The sequence below is a fragment of the Sphaerodactylus townsendi genome, linkage group LG16 (genome assembly GCF_021028975.2).
Source record: "Sphaerodactylus townsendi isolate TG3544 linkage group LG16, MPM_Stown_v2.3, whole genome shotgun sequence".
NCBI lineage: Eukaryota > Metazoa > Chordata > Lepidosauria > Squamata > Sphaerodactylidae > Sphaerodactylus > Sphaerodactylus townsendi.
This window is the reverse complement of record NC_059440.1, coordinates 11,320,211-11,336,729: the sequence shown is the minus strand read 5'-3', so window position 1 is coordinate 11,336,729 and position 16,519 is coordinate 11,320,211. Positions and strand designations below refer to the sequence as shown.

Genomic DNA, 16,519 nt, shown 5'->3' with positions numbered 1-16,519 from the left:
CCTCTTTGGCTTTGTATCTGGAATGGCTCTCATAGAGTTCACCTAGGGATATGTTGAAAAATACTTTTCATTTAATGTTGTGTGTTTGAGTTAGAGGCGGAGCGCTCATGGGGACATGTGGGGTCACATGTCCCCGGGCGCATGCCAGCTGGTCACGTGGGGGGCGGGGAATCACCCCCCACACACACCCTTGGCCCTGCTCTGCCAGATTGCTCCTTCAGCCGGCAGAGTCTCCACCGGCCAAAGGAGCAGTCTGGCAGGACCGCCGCTGGGCGCCCCTTGGTCTGGTGGGGCTGGGCCCGTGGCCCGCAGCAGGCTCCCACCGGCTAAGGTAAGTGGGGCACATGGGGGGGGGGCGCCCAGAGCAGGTGTTTTTCTGGGCACCAATCCCCCCCCCCCCCCGCACACACCTCTGGTTTGAGTTATTACATTTCATTGGTTTCAATGGGAAACACATTTTCAGATGCAACTCCCTACCCCCACCCCAGAAGAAATGTTCATGGATTTTCAACCAGGAGATTTCTGCTTGCCGTATTTCATGCTGATGAGAAAACAGCATCTCAGTTGCTTTAAATAGGGAGTTACGGTTATCGTTTGGACAGATAATCCAAGAAAGGTCATAGGCACAAACAACCGGTTGATACTTGCAACGTACTCATTCATATCAAAAGTAGGGTGGGGTCTATTTTTATGCAAGAACAGAACACAAGGGTGCAGAAAGTTAAATTGTGCACCTTCCACGGCCTGCTAGCTTTTGTTCTGGTGCCGGTAGTGTTTTTCTCTCGGCTGCACTCTGATAATAGAAGTGAGCTCAGCTATGAGAAAAAATGCATCATGGGTAAGACATGGGAGGATATGGGATTTGGCTCTCCTTGCCTTCATGCTCTGTTTTTGTTTTAAAATAGACACACACCTCACTGCTTTTTTTACACATGAATATTAAGTTGCTCATCTCTCGCTACCTCCACACACACGCACTGGGGCCAGTAGCATCTGGAAGGGAGGTGGCATTACTCATGGAACATTAAAGATGTCAAGAGAGCCCTGCTTGCTCACGTCTTGTCGGGCCGCCTATAGCCTCTTCCCCTTTCCCCGTGCGCTATTTATTACAGCACATATGTTCAGATGACATGGCAGGCTTGCCTGTCGTTGGGGGCGGGGCATTTGCCTCTCTTTCTGAAGCCCGGCCTGCCAATACACCAGCACATGCAAGCAAAATATTTACCCACATGCTGGCCTAGAACAGAACAGCAAAGAAGCAGGAGTTGCTGCACTTAACACAGACTCATATCCGAACTCTCTCCAAACCAGCATGCCAGCCAAGTGGTTGGTGTAAACAGACAAGAAAACAGGGAGAGGTTTCACACGTAAGCCGTTTACACCCAAAGCTGGGAATCAAAACATATCCTGTCTTAGAGCCACCTGTTGGGACTGAGTTTTAGCTGGCACAGATGCTATCCCCTGTTCCTAGTCTGCTTTGGCTCCCAGACAGGAATTGTCAAACACTAGATAAGATCCTAAGAATACTTGCAATTTGGCAATGTGATCTTGGCCTGAAATGATGCCAACTGTAGCCAAACTGAACCTCTTGCACTGAAGACCTGGATTAAATCTAGGTGCAGAGAAAAGTCCTTGCAAGATAAACCCAGCAGCAAGAAAAGATTGCTCTGTTGAAAAAGAAATGTGATTTTCTTAACAGACAGGTCTGAGAGATCTGTTACCAGTACTGAGACACAAGTCTTGATGTATATGGAACTACCGTGTTTCCCTGAAAATGACCTACCCTGAAAATAAGCCCTGTCATGATTTTTCAGGATTTCTGGAGGAGTCTTAAAATATAAGCCCTACTTCAAAAATAAGCCCTACAGGTAGTTGCAGATCAGGATGGTGTGATCCAGCAGGGTGCTCCCTGCCAATGTGGATGCAGCTTGCATCACACCTGACGGGAAGCTGCCGAGAGCCCGCCTTAATTGTAAAGGTACCGTATTTCCCCGAAAATAAGCCCTACTCCGAAAATAAGCCCTAATGCATCTTTTGGTGCAAAAATTAATATAAGACCCTGTCTTATTTTTTGGGGAAACACGGTAGCATTTCTGTTTCAAAAGGATAAAGGTGCATGGTGGACATCGACTTTCCTGCATCATGCAAAACCTCTCCCCTCTCAGGAGAAAAAGAGATTATGAAGATGGAGCAAGGAATATGTGGGCGACCTTCAACAGAGACTTGCTTAGAAAGAGGTTGTGGTTGGAATCATCAGTGGGTTTCTTATCTTGCGAACAGTTCGTCACTTGACATCCATTTTTTTGGGAGATAACTGGGACTGCGGGTCCCTTTTCAGTGGCAGTGATAGACTCACAGATGCTCACTTTCACACTCCGGGGCCTAACTGTTGGAGAATTTATCTTCAGAAAAAGTCTCGTCAGTTCTGCGTAACACAATTCCTTTTCAAAAGCTGTGTCATACTGTCACACAGCTGATAGTGGACCTTGTTACAGTGCTTGATTAAGGGCCTGATGTCAGGAGTGAAACAACGGCGCCGCAGACGTCGGGCCCTGCACTTTGCATGCCTCGGTTTAAAACCACTGGACCTACACCGTTCCCTGTCAAGCAAGAACTGTTGAGCATTCTGTGGGTCTATGCCTGGATTCTGACCTCAGCTCCAGCAACTGCTTGTAAAACGAGTGTGCTCAAAACAAAAGATTAATCCTTGCTTTCACATCCTTTAATTTATTTAAAATATGTATGTGCCACTTTCTGTCTGGATTACAGGATTCAAGGCAGCCTGCAAACTTTAGAATCACAGCATAATCGCCCATAATCCAAATACATCAAGACATCAGCCATTCGCATCCTTTGTTTTTCTCCAAAAAAACTTCAGCTGGCATCCTGTCCCTACTTGGCATTACTCAGATCTCGAAAACTCGCTTCAACAATTGCAGAAAAGCTTTAGAGCCAGTGATTGATGGGGGAGGGAATGCTACAGTGTCCTTCTGATTCAAAGCTCAGTAGAACTGTTAAGGGTAGGAGCTCATTCCCAACTAAGTTTCAGCTTTGGGACATGGTGGCAACACAGTTCTGGGGAGACAGATATCTTGCACCATGGAACTGGTCCTGGCTGTCACTTAGAGATCCTGCATGGTGTGGTGGTGAAGAGGTGGATTCCAATCTGGAGAACCGGGTTTGATTCCACACTTCTCCACCTGAGTGGCAGAGGCTTATCTGGTGAACCAAATGTGTTTCCACACTCCTACATTCCTGCTGGGTGACCTTAGGCTACTCATAGTTCTTTGGAGCTCTCTCAGCCCCACCTACCTCCCAAGGTATCTGTTGTGGGGAGAGGAAGGGAAAGGAGCTTGTAAGCCACTTTGAGTCTCCTTACAGGAGAGAAAGGTGGGGTATAAATCCAGACTACTACTACTACTACTGTTGTTGTTATTGTTGCTATTGTTGTTATTGTTGTTATTAATTATTATTATACACCTAACAACACAGCACAAGTGTCTGGAATTCATCTCTGAATATCGAGTCCTTCCCAAGGACCTAGGATGATGATGATGATGATGATGATGTTGTTGTTGTTGAAGACACTGCTGGTGCAGAGGCAAATAAGTGAATAAATCTAGGGTTCACCCTCATAAGGAGAGCAACCAAAATTATGCAGATGAATCTAAAGGAGTTGGGAAGAGCAGATTACAGGCCAAAGTGGTCAGTAGCACTCCCATGAGCCAATTCAGTAGCAGTGCAGGTACTGTAAGGAATTCAAGAGATTCCTGGTGAACTACTCGGCAGGAATGTGTACTCAGACCTATCCTCGAAGAGAACCGATGATCAGGCCATTGTGAGCCTTTTACCAGATATTTTGTGGGGACATGTGGATGATAAGGGCAGGTTTCCACAAGTCAAGGCCATAAAGCGATTGAACCATGAAATTAATTGCGCAGAGCACGTCACCGACCACATGGCCCGGACCCTGACCGTGGTGACTCCTAGGAGACATGTCTGGCTCAGGTTTACGGCACTACCCATTGGGCTCAAGACCACTTGACAGAGCTGAACTTTTCAGCAGCCGTACAGATGAGACAGTAGTAAAAAAAAAAAAAACAGTTGAAATTGCTGTCTACTTTTACCATTTAGAAAATGCTTTTATCCAGAAAATTGTAATAAAATTGAGTCAATTCCCCTAGCAGGTCTGCAGTGTCATTGGAGAACTCTTTCAACCCGTTTGTCACAAAGGCTATCTTGCCTCTGTAGCTTTCCTTATTCCCAAGAAATTGCAACTCCAGCACATAAAGGCTATCTCCCTACTCCCTTGAACCGAAGGAAACCACTTGAGCGTATGGAGATGAGAATCCGCTGCTGAGTGTCTGAGAGTTGCATGTGACAGAGTCAGCAACAGAGAACTGTTTATTGTTTACACTGTTCTCTCTCCCCCACCCATTGTAAAAGAAGAAGAAGAATTTGGATTTACACCCTCCCTTTCTCTCTTCTAAGGAGACTCAAAGGGGCTCACAATCTTCTTTCCATCCCCCCCCCCCCAACAACAAACACCCTGTGAGGTAGGTGGGGCTAAGAGAGCTCTGAAGAGCTATGACTCACCCAAGGTCACCCTGCCGGCGTGGGTTGGAGTGCGCAGGCTAATCTAGTTCCCCAGATAAGCCTCTCCAGCTCAAGTGGCAGAGTGGGGAATCAAACCCGGTTCTCCAGATTAGAATGCACCTGCTCTTAACCAGGCTGTAGAAGGTGGTATGATTATCTGCGGGTGAGAGAGTTCAGCTTCCATACCGGCCAGTTACTGACAGCGCACCAGCCCAACTCGCGGTCTGTGCCCTCACTTGATTCTTTTCTCCTCCCAAGGACGAATCGCGCCTGAAGGCTACAGCGATGGACGTGAAGCCCGTCAACCATAAGGAATACAGCAAGAGGCTGATCATGAACATCCGGAAGAACGCGGCGCAGCTCGCTTGAGCAGCCCAGTGGAGCTGGATCCTCTCCGTAGAACACCTTGAAACGCGGGTCTCAGTTGGTTTCTCCCTGCCTCACGCAGCCCCGTTTGGCGCCAGTTCCAGCATGCTTTGCAGCTCTGCTTCTCTCACCCTAATTGTCTCCTGTGTTTCGGAGGCATGATTGAGTGCTGTTACCGAAGAAAGGAGAGGGTTCTTCCACTAAGACGATTCCCAGAGCGAATCAATGGCTAAGTGGCGGAGAAGATACTCTACACGGGGATCCATGATTGCGCCTGGCATGGAGGCTTCATTATATTTAGCAGGGCTGGACATAAACAGTGAAATGTCTTGATTCTCACCCTCCCCCCCAAAAAGCCATTTTGGAAAGTCTAGCAGAATGGGTTGGATATGACCCCAGATATACCTTTCCCCAATCCTAGATTGCTGGTGCCTCCATCAGTACAATTCAGGTCCTCTTCTCTCTCTTTGCATTCAAATGCTCGCTTCCTGCCACAGGTATCAGGCAGTTGTTAATGCTCGGAATGACAATATGGTAGAATTATTAATCAAAGACGCATCTCTCCTATCTGAAGAATATCCTTCCTTCAGGGTTTAATAGACTGAGTCAGATGGGCCCGATATTAATCAAAATTGTTTCTTCTGGGAGAGTCTGATAAGCGTTGACTCCTTCACCCCTCTGGGAAATCTAGGCAACTACAAAGCAGCTCCTTAGTTTTTCACTTCACTTGAGATTGCATTTTTTGTGGTTGCTGACCGCACAGGTCTGCTACCTGTCTACATATATATTTCTTACATTTGTATGCCAACAATACTCATTTTGGATTTGTTTGTAACTGAGGTGAATAATTGAGGAAGTGATCGTTCAGATGGGGGAGGTAGAATCCCCCCCTCCCCCGTTTTCTCAATAAACAATGTTTAGTTTCTGAATTTTTGCGGGTTCCAGTTTTTGCAAATGGCGACAGTTTCTCATTACAGGAAAACGATTAATTAGTTTCCGTGGTACGTTTTCTCGCGGAAGAGACGCTGCCTCGTTACTCGCGTTGAATTGAGCCGCATGGAGCACTGGAGCTCTCTCAGCAAGCGTCAGTATTGATACGTGATTGTGTTTTGCTGGCGAAGGTGGCATGGGGGTATTGGATGTGTACGCAGCAGCGTGAAGCTAACCGGGCCTCGAGATTCTATGCATACAGTGAAGTGGAATTGAAAACAGCAATTGTGTTGCTGGGCATTACAGTTCGTAGAGCAGGCCAGCTCTGCACGCTTCTGATCGCATTAATTATGCATTCTCCGACTGCAGCAAAGCACTGAATATACAGCTCCCAGCAGCCATGCTGTGTAACAGTTTACCTGTGATAATGAAATGTGTTACAAACATGGTGCTTTTTCTCATACAAATGGAAAAAGCATTTCTTGCACAGAGCGTGGGGGCTTCCTGTGTCCTTCCAGTCTGCTGACCTTTCCCACCCCGGACTCTTTGGGTCTTGGAAGTTGACTCTGGCGGCGCGTGCGCTTCCGAATTTCATTACTTGTTCCTTCTGACCTCGCTTGTAAAGCGTTGACTGAAACTTTGGTCTTCTGAGCGTTTCACAGTTGACAAAATTATGGGTTGGCTCGTCTTTCCTTCTGCTCTACTTAACCAGTCACTCGCTCCTGCTTCGTCCCATTTACATGCTGCTCCCTGGATTTGGGAAGAAGAATGGGAGCTCTGAAACACGGAGAGTCCTTTGGGCTGGTGATTGAAGGGGAGAAAGAAAGGAACCCTGTGGTGTGGATGTTGCTGGGCTTTTGTGAGCCAGTAAACATAGCAGAAGCCGGTTCTGGCTGAGCACACCTTTGTGGCGCTGCCTCCTAATTAGACATGGGCACGGAGTCATTAGTTTTCTCTTGGAACTAGAGCAGCAGTAAAGGGCAAACATTCTGCTTTCTAATAGTTAACCATTTGAGAGAAGTGGGTGGGTGAGAAAGAATGGTGTCTTTCTTGTATAGCTCTCAATTCGGGGGGGAGGGAATAGAAGAGAACCAAATTGTTTCACTTATTGTTTTTAAATGTTCTTGAGATTCCCGTGTGTGTTGTTGTGTAAGAGACTGAAAAACAGACAGCGATCATTTTGATTTTTTTTTGGTCTGTTTCCCAGTGCCTGTGTGCTTGCCACAAGGCACCAGACAATCTCTGGTGGGTTTCTCTAACATTTAGGATTTATAAGTTCAAAATATACGGCTCCTTTCTCTTCTTCCTGCCCCACTTAAAACTTGTCTTTGAACTGTAGAGGTATTATTGATCCAGTGTATTTAATACACTAATGAAACAGACAGATATTGACTATGTAATTAATATACTCCCTGAAAGTGAAATTTGGCAGCACAGATACTGAAGTTGTATTGACTGGTGCCATTCTGGCTGAGTGCCTCTCTTTTGGTAGCCTTATATGTGGACAGGGGAACCGGTTCCTTTTTAGAACCAGGCCCTCTTTTCTCTACACCAAAAAAACTGTTTTCTTCCCCCCTTCCCAGATACTTGCATTTTGTCATGAAAGCGTGAAATCCCCAGCATTTAGCCATTCCAGTTAATGCCTAACATGGTCATGTTTGTATGGGGGAGAGAGTTTTTATAGCTTTATCATTTGGAGACTTCTGAAATGTGTTTTTTTCTATCTGCACACTAGCCCGTAGCTTAAACTTACAGTTGCCTGGGGACGCACAGATGTCTCCTTGCTTTATGGCAGCTCTGTGTATTTATTGGCGATGCACCAGACAGTGTATGAAAACAATCCACTCCACACCTTTTCTTTTCCTACAAATCGCAAATGTGGAAAGCTCGCTGGTGGTCTGCTTGTGCTTTGTGGCTGGACTGGAGTCTTCATTGGCCTCGACCATTAAGGCACCAAACTCTTCGGTCTGACATAATAACTTCAGGAGCAAAGGATGATAGATGTGATGCCAGCAACCCACAAGAAAGGCCCTTAGTATACTGCTCTGTCAGAGTAGTAAGTGATTTTATAAAAATACAAAACCGTGATGTGGCTTCCAAGCTCATCCAAAATGTATGGACCTCTGATTATGACATAAACCGGTTGTGTTTGCTGTTATGAACAAATATTCTGGTGATAACATCTACCCTCGTACTGAGTCAGAAGGGGTGAAGAGTGCCCTAATACACAGATATTGGACAGAATCCATCAATCATATAAGGGGGGAAGCAGGGGGGAAAACAGGGACAATCAGTTCATCCAGGTGGAATCTTAATAACTAACTCTGATATCTGAATGAAGGTATTCTAACACTCGAGGATTTCATTTCTGTGGCACTAAAGTCCAAAGGCTCTTGTGTATACTTTGTCTACTTCAGTTGGTCAAAGACCTAGTTTTGATCGCCTGCAAGAAATGGCACGGACACCTATACATCACTAAGGGCACCTTGGAGGAAAGGCTAGAGGAAAAGAGAAATAACGCTGGCCAGCAAGCTCACGACTGACATGCAATTTGAACTCGGAACGTCCCAACTAAATTTCCCAGTAGCCGCATGAGGTTTCTTGCGGCAGAAGTTGACTTAACAGAGCGGTGTTACTTTTATCTCTGCTAATCATACGTCGTAGTTTGGACATCTCCTGATCTCTCTCATACTATACATGTCTGGAATCATGAATGAGGTAAGTTTGAAGATGGCTGCAGCCAGAAGTAGAATGTAGGATAATGCAAAGTTGTGTTTTGGAAAGGGGGGGAGTATTGACCAATGGTCTGGGTTTTGACACTAGTAACCTGGGTTCAAGTCCCCACACTGCCTCAGAGCTTACTTCATATCTTGATCACACCAGTCATTCTCAATGTAACCTACCTCAGAATTGTTGTGAGATACAAAATGAGGAGAATCAGTTTGTAGGCCACCTTGTGAGAAGTATAGTATTAAAAAGTGAATGTGCTTGTTCTGATCATTTTAAGAACTAGCAAGAAGATTTTCATAGAATCATAGAGTTGGAAGCGACCCCAAAGGCCATCTAGTCCAACCCCCTGCCATGCAGGAACGCACAATCAAAGCACTCCTGACAGATGGCCATCGAGCCTCTCTTTAAAATCCTCCAAAGCAGAAGACTCCACCACACTCCGAGGTAGTGCATTCCACTGTCGAACAGCCCTTACTGTCAGGAAGTTTTTCCTGATGTTTAGGTGGAATCTCTTTTCCTTCACCTTGAACCCATTACTCCAGGTCCTGGTCTCTAGAGCAGCAGAAAACAAGCTTGCTCCCTCACCAACATGACATCCCTTCAAATATCTAAACATGGCTATCATGTCACCTTTTTTTATCCATGTCACAGTGGTCAGTAATCTGGGGGTGGGGGGTACTGAAGCAGAGCTTTACCTGCATCTGCAGTACTTAACGTGTAAGTATTTCTAGTAGTATTCATGCGAATTTGCCTTAGGGCATAGATGTCAAACTCACAGCCCTCCAGATGTTATGGACTACAGTTCCCACTGTCCCCTGCCAGCATGATGCTGGCAGGGGATGATGGGAACTGTAGACCATAACAACTGGAGGGCCGCAAGTCGAATACACCTGTACTTAGGGTATCCTGGGCTGTATGTGGGCTGATCGGGGTGGTGGTGATGCACAGGGTATGTGGTTAGTCAGTCTTTCTCGAACTCCCTCCTCCTTCCTAATCTTCTACATATGTACTCAATAGAAAGGCTGTAGCATAGCAGAGCTCCTCTTTATATGCAGTTATATATGATCAGTCCTCAGCTTCGCAAGTTAAAAGGAGCAGGTCAGAAGTGATGAGACAGACCATTTTTGGTTTGAGACCTTGGAGAAAGGCTGCCAGTCAGAGCAGACAGGACCAACTTCGATAGACTCAGCAGAGAGGGGCTTCGTGCATTCACATTCCCTGAGAACTGCTAGTTGGCCAGAACAGACAGTCGTCTAGGACACAATCCCTGCCCTCCCCTGTGTACAGGCCCCAACCCAGCGTTCAGAGAATGTAGTCAAGTGTGACTTCTCTTACTCTACAAGAGAAGGAATGACTAGCTGGGTTCTGAAAGGGATCAGCCCTCGAAAGAAGAGAAGAGTTTGGATTTATATCCCCCCCTTTCTCTCCTGTTAGGAGACTCAAAGGGGCTTACAAACTCTTTCCCTCCCCCCCCCCCAACAAACACCCTGTGAGGTGGGTGGGGCTGAGAGAGCTCTGAAGAATTGTGACTAGCCCAAGGTCACCCAGCTGGCACATGTTAGGGGGCACAAGCTAATCTGGTTCCCCAGATAAGCCTCCACAGCTCAAGTGGCAAAGCGGGGAATCAAACCTGGTTCTCCAGATTAGAGTGACCTGCTCTTAACCAATACACCACGCTTACCAGTCTAGGACACGATCCCTGCCCTCTCCTGCTTACGAGCCCCAACCATCCTTTAGAGCAGGGGTAGGGAACCTGTGGCTCTCCAGATGTTCAGGAACTACAATTCCCATCAGCTCGGGCCACTCGCAGACGACGCTGGATGGGAATTGTAGTTCCTGAACATCTGGAGAGCCGCAGGTTCCCTACCCCTGCTTTAGAGGATATAGTCAAGTGTGACTCCTCTTTCCCGACAAGAGAAGGGATGGCTAGCTGGGTTCTGAAAGTGATGAGTCCTCCTTGAAAGAGGTGTGGTGCATCAGGTGCTTAAGGAGGACGGTTGTTTGGCCTCCTTTGAAGAAGCCCTTTGCACATCCCAAGCCCATCTTTGCAATGTGGTTGTGGCAGGTAGATCTGTTGCTCTTCGGAGGCGAGCCGGACGGTCCTTGGAGAGTGATTCTTTTTTGGTGTTCCCACCCCACAGCTTTGAAATGCCTCTCCTCCTGTCCCTCTTCTTGTACCAAGGCCGAGGCATTTTAATTTGAACTGGCTTTAATTGATTGCCGTTTGGTACATTCGAAAAAAACAGCTCTTTTTGGTTTTAATTGGGTTTTAAGTTGGTTTTAATTGGTTTTGATTGGGTTTTAAGTGGCTTCTATGGGCCGTATTTGAAGTAGTTTTAATTGGCTGCTGTGGTTTTATTTTAGTTGATCCCCTGTAGTTTATTGCTGATTTTGGAACTAGATAACATTTGGGGGAATGATTGGGTTGATCTTGTCTTTGATTTTTGTCCTGTGGACCGCTTTTTTTGTCCTGTGGACCGCTTCTAGTGCTTTGGCAGAGAGGCAGCATACAAATATTTTTAAATAGGCAAGGAAAACCCAAGAGCACTCTATCCAGGTTTCTGGAACCAGTGATGGCCTAGCTTTCTCTGGTGGGCAGCCCAGACTGCAGGGTGCTGTTTCGTGTGGTCGTCTCCTTCCAGCTCTGTCTCTGCTTCAAAACCATCCCTCCTGAACGGGCTCCATAATGCAGAGAGCCGAAGCATGGCTTAAATGAGCGGAAACAGCTGAGTATCAAGACTAGGTGAAGCTATTTACAGCTGATTCAGAAGCTGGTATGTGATAAAGCTTTTCTCAATCTCGAGCAGCGTGGGGGGGCGGGTGTTGGGATAAAACTCGCGATCCCCCAGTGTATAGGCTTTCTGGTAATTGGAGCTTGTGCTGTCATTAAAGATGACAGCTTTCTCTGGATAAGACTCCTATCTAACACTTGTAAAATGCAGCAAATGCAGGCTTGCCCATCTTGCAGCCCCTGGACTTATCTCCGTAATCGCTTCCGCCAGAATTCCAGGCTAGCGGAATTCCTAGAGCTTCCATTAGGGAGATAACGGCTGCCTGTTCCCAAGGAAAGATTTGTCGCTGGTTCCCTTTTATTTTGGCTGTTGCTGTCATACGCTGAGAGAAGATGAAAGATGTGTGGTTAGGCACAGTGGAGTGAACACACTGTTCAAGAAAAGATAGCGTACACAGAAGAACGCCCCGGCACCCATGTCTAGCCTGCCATAATTCCCGGAGAGCTCTCTTCCTTACTAAAGCTACAGAGGTGAAGCTGTTTTACTGAAATATGCCTGAAATCCCCCCGTTTGGCACTCCTGCCCACGCGCACGTAATCTGTCAGCCGGTGACATATTTGGCAACTGCCGCTCTTGTCACCTTTTCTAAATCCCCTCTTCCTGGTTCGCCTTCTCGGTTCATCGTTCTTCGTAACTTGCCTCTGGATCTTTTTTCGCACGAGTTTGAGAGAGTTTATGTACCTTGAACCTTTGGCTGTTGCAGAACGGCTTCCTTCCCCCCCCCCCTCCCTTGGGTCCCTTTGATGTGTCTGCGCGATTTCCCCTTAATCCCCTCAAAAGGAACAAATGTGGCATTCTTCACTGCCCTTTTGTCAGCTCAGCAAACGTGCTCGCGCTAAAACGTTGCAGGGCTGCGTCCCCCTCCTCTCCGGAAGCATCGTGCAATTTGCTAATTAAACAGGGAAAATGTGGCTGGCCGTGCGCAGCCACCTCAGCAACCTCATTTCAGGTGACGCCAGGGCCCGTCCCCACAACCGTTTCCAAAGCCTCTCTCTTGCTTGAGCGGCTTCTTGTCTGCCGGCTCCTCTGCAGAGAGAGCTGCTGCTCTCCATTCCCCGCCCGCCCCCGTTGCCTATAAATCCACATTAGAATAACTCTTAAAGAGTTATGCTGTCAGAAGCACCTGGTAAAGGCTGCTCTTCTCAAGCATTACCGCTGAGTGTTGCACACTGGCCTTTACCATGCAGGCCTCTTGGCCGTGCTTCAATTGCATTAGTACAGTGCTGGAGCGCGTCTCCCTAGAGGAAGATGGGCAGGCAGCTTGCCCATCTGTTTTATACATAGGTGAGTGCCCCATTCGCGTTCCTCCAATAAAAGCCATTAGCGTCTTGTGTCTCTCTGTGTGGGGGGGAGCGTGAGCGAGAAGGGAGAAAGAAGATAAGGCTGCAGGTCTGCTTGGGATGGAACCTGGGCAGCAGAGCCGGTGAAATTGCTTGAGCGAAATGGGCTTTTCTCTATCTTCCCCACCCCTCGTCTTCTTCACTTGCCTCGCTGCTTAGCTTGTAAGCTCTTAGTTTGTAAGATCTTCTTACAGTGTAATAAGGCTCTTGCTGTTAGTTAGAGCAGCAGTGGCTCAGCGATACGTCTGGGTCACCATAGCTTTTATCAGGTACCTTCAGTACGCTGCCTTTGGAGTTTAACACTGACAGGTTTCCCATATAAGCCCTCGCATGTTGGTATTCCTGATGGGGAGAAATTGCTGCTTGTTTTTGCTTACTCCTTTCTTCCGCACATGCAGAATAATGCACATTCAGTCCACTTTCACAATCATTTGAAAGTGGATCTTGCTATTCCGCACAGTAAAAACCAGTTTCAAAGTGCACCGAAAGTGGATTGAAAGTGCAGTATTCTGCATGGGCGGAAGGGGCCTAAGTGTGAACGAGCAAAGTTTGCAGAAGGAATGTTGTCCTGACAGTCAAATGAAGTGTCCTCATGAGCTCCTACTTTGGATACTGGCCATTTCTCTCTTCCTGCTCTATGGCTCTCACAGGAAAGCTTCAGGGGCAGGAAGATGACAAATCCATTTCTTGCTCCAATTCTGACCAAGAAAATGCTCTAGGTTTGCGAAGCTTAAATCTTCCCAAGGCCCGGTGGCCCCCATCTTCGAAACGACAGCGTTGGAGAGCGGAGGAGATGATTGTCACTTTCCTGGAGTGTATTTATAACTTCCATGCTAATTCGGCTTCTCATTGACTCATAAAGAAGAAGAAATCTTGGGCTCTGCTACTTGTTAAAATCTGGGTCCTTGTAGCTGAGATTAATCCATTCAGACCGGTTGGAGAATTTCAAATTTTAATTGGGAGAGGTAATGCCAGTTTGAAGACAGAGAGACAGGCAGGCGTTTCATTTGCAGGGTTCTAAGTCTGAGCAGCGTGGGGGCACAGAACACGCTTTTGGCAGCGTGTGTCGTTTTTACAGAAAACAGTGGGGGTGGGTTCGGCGCAAGGGTCGGACGGTGGTCCCACATCTCAAAAGCTGAAATGTCACCCTTGGCTGGCATTCCTCTTTGCTATTCCTCTGTGTTTTGTTTTGTTCTACGAAACATTTTTAGATAAAATGCTCAGAGCATTCCTTCAGTAACTTTGCACAGGTGCGGTTCAAACAAGTTAACTTCCTTGGAGACTTCCTCTCTGCCCTACCAGTGACAGCAGCTCTGGGATAAGGACTGTCAGCCTACCTTTCAGGGCAGGAATGATAAAAGACTGATATCATGTGTGAAAATTGGCTACATGCAAAGCCAATTTAGAGATGAGGTCCCTTTGGATGGAGGGAGGGTTGGTAGAGGGTCTTCCCATTTCCTTGCGCTCTCTGGAGCAAGCAGTGCTGAATACTTGAGGAGAGGCATGGAGGAACCAGTGGGACAGCTTTAAAAGGAAGCCTGCCTTCCATTTCTCAAATGCCACCTGCGTTAGAAAGTTGAGAATAGCCCTCACGAGGGTGGATTTTAAAAAATACTACTCATAATAGTCTGTTCTCTCTTGTTCTTCTTTGTGCCGGTATTTCTACGATGGTTTTATTTCTCCCCTTCTTAATCGCCAGATAGATAAGAACTTAAGAATTTTAGAGCAAGAGTGGTGTAGTGGTTAAGATCAGGTGGATTCTAATCTGGAGAACCGGGTTTGATTCCCCACTCCTCCACCTGAATGGCAGAGGCTTGTCTGGTGGACCAGATGTGTTTCCGTACTCCTACATTCCTGCTGGGTGACCTTGGGCTGGTCACAGGTCTCTCCAAACTCTCTCAGCCCCACCTACCTCACAAGGTGTCTGTTGTGAGGAGAGGAAGGGAAAGGGCTTGTAAGCCACCTTGAGTCTCCTTACAGAAGAGAAAGGTGGGGTGTAAATCCAATCTCTTCTACTTCTTCTTATCCTGCTCCTCAAAGGAGCCACTGGTCATGACACAGTTTGAAACAGACTTTTCTCTGTGATACACCTCTGAAGATGCCAGCCACAGATGCAGGCAAAACATTAGGAATAAGATCCACCAGACCACGGCCACACAGCCCAGAAAACCCACCAGAACCAATGGCACTGTTTGTTTTGTAACAAAACTTATTCCACCTTTCTGCCCTCACAAGGGCTACTTGAATAATTGTATTAATGCTGTTTATCCAAACATTTGTATCCCCTTTCCTCGTGGTTCAAAGTGGCTTTGAAACTGGGATTCTTTAGAGCAGGGGTCTGCAACCTGCGGCTCTCCAGATGTTCATGGACTACAAATCCCATCAGCCCCTGCCAGCATGGCCAATTGTAGTCCATGAACATCTGGAGAGCCGCAGGTTGCAGACCCCTGCTTTAGACCAAGGCCATTTCCCCATACCCTTCCCCATCCTACCCTTGTGGCATTGAATTTTAGTGAAGTGATCTTAGGCCTAGTGGGACTACCACAGAGGTCTAGCGCCTCCCCAAATGAGGTGCTCCCGAAAGATGGCAATCTGCAATACCGTCCTTTACCATGGAGCATCCATGCAAAATGTACCATGGCAGAATAAACATTATTAGCCATGTAGTCCAGCATCTGTGGCCAGCACCAGAGTAGAGGCATATTTAGGGAAAATGTAGCCTGGTGCAAAATCTGAGTCTGTCCCACCCCGACCCCCAGTATAGCTGGCCGCCCTCCCCCACCATGACCAAACAAGTCAGTTAGTGTATAGGCACTGGGGAGGGGGTGAAGGAGGAGGGGCGATTTTCTGCTCCCCCACGTGACTAAATGGCCGCAGCACGGGGACATTTGACCCCCATATGTCCCCCTGGGCAGTACGCCCCTGACCAGGTGTCGGTAGGCAAAGCCTGAAAGCCCCATCTTCTCACGGCAGTTGTGAAACATCCAATGGAGATTCATTCCATAGTTACATGATCGGTTAGTTGCATGATCAGTTTTAAGTCCCCCTCCCACCTTTTGTATAATGTTTTTGATCATCGCTTCCTCGTTTTTCTGCCATGGAAACTGCCAGTTACGCCACAGGAGAGAGGACAGTAGCTGTGTGGTGCATTGCACGGAAGCTGCTGTACGAAGACTTCCCTTGAAACGTGGGCTTCCTTGAAATCTTGAGAAAGAAAGGGAAAAACAGAGCCTGCCAAGTATCATATCTCCCTGAGAGTCTGGACCTGATAGATCCAGACTGCAAGTTAAATGCACTGAGGCAGTTTATAGAAGCACTCGAGAGAAAGCAGAAGGGTGCAGCCAATCGGCGGGTTCCAGCAGGAAGAGCATAAATGTTGCAAATGTGCTTGGGATAATTAGTTCTGAATTACCGTGCGCATATTTTTAACGTCTCGTGATCATCTGAGGACTCTATAAACAGCTTCCGTGCGGCTTTGCTCAAGAGTTTGCCTCCCGTCCTTTCTGCTGAGTGCCGAATGCTCCGGTGTGGCTGGAAAGCATTGGTGCATTTTGTCTGCCACTGTCTGGAGAGGGCATAAAGCTTTCCTCCAACCAGCCCGAAGAACATAAGAACATAAGAAAGAGCCAGCTGGATCAGACCAGAGTCCATCTAGTCCAGCTCTCTGCTACTCGCAGTGGCCCACCAGGTGCCTTTGGGAGCTCACATGCAGGATGTGAAAGCAATGGCCTTCTGCGGCTGTTGCTCCCGAGCACCTGGTCTGCT

General features: G+C 47.3%; 1 protein-coding gene across 1 annotated transcript in view; it reads left to right on the top strand.

Annotated features, from left to right (window-relative positions):
* The window catches only part of RPA1 (replication protein A1), a 71,793-nt gene extending 65,902 nt beyond the window's left edge, over nt 1–5,891 (top strand). Inside the window, exon 15 of the mRNA XM_048518595.1 lies at nt 4,855–5,891. Within this exon, the coding sequence (XP_048374552.1) occupies nt 4,855–4,965 (111 nt within the window). The 3' untranslated portion in view covers nt 4,966–5,891. The remainder of the gene's footprint in view (nt 1–4,854) is intronic.
* Nucleotides 5,892–16,519: the final 10,628 nt, after the last annotated feature.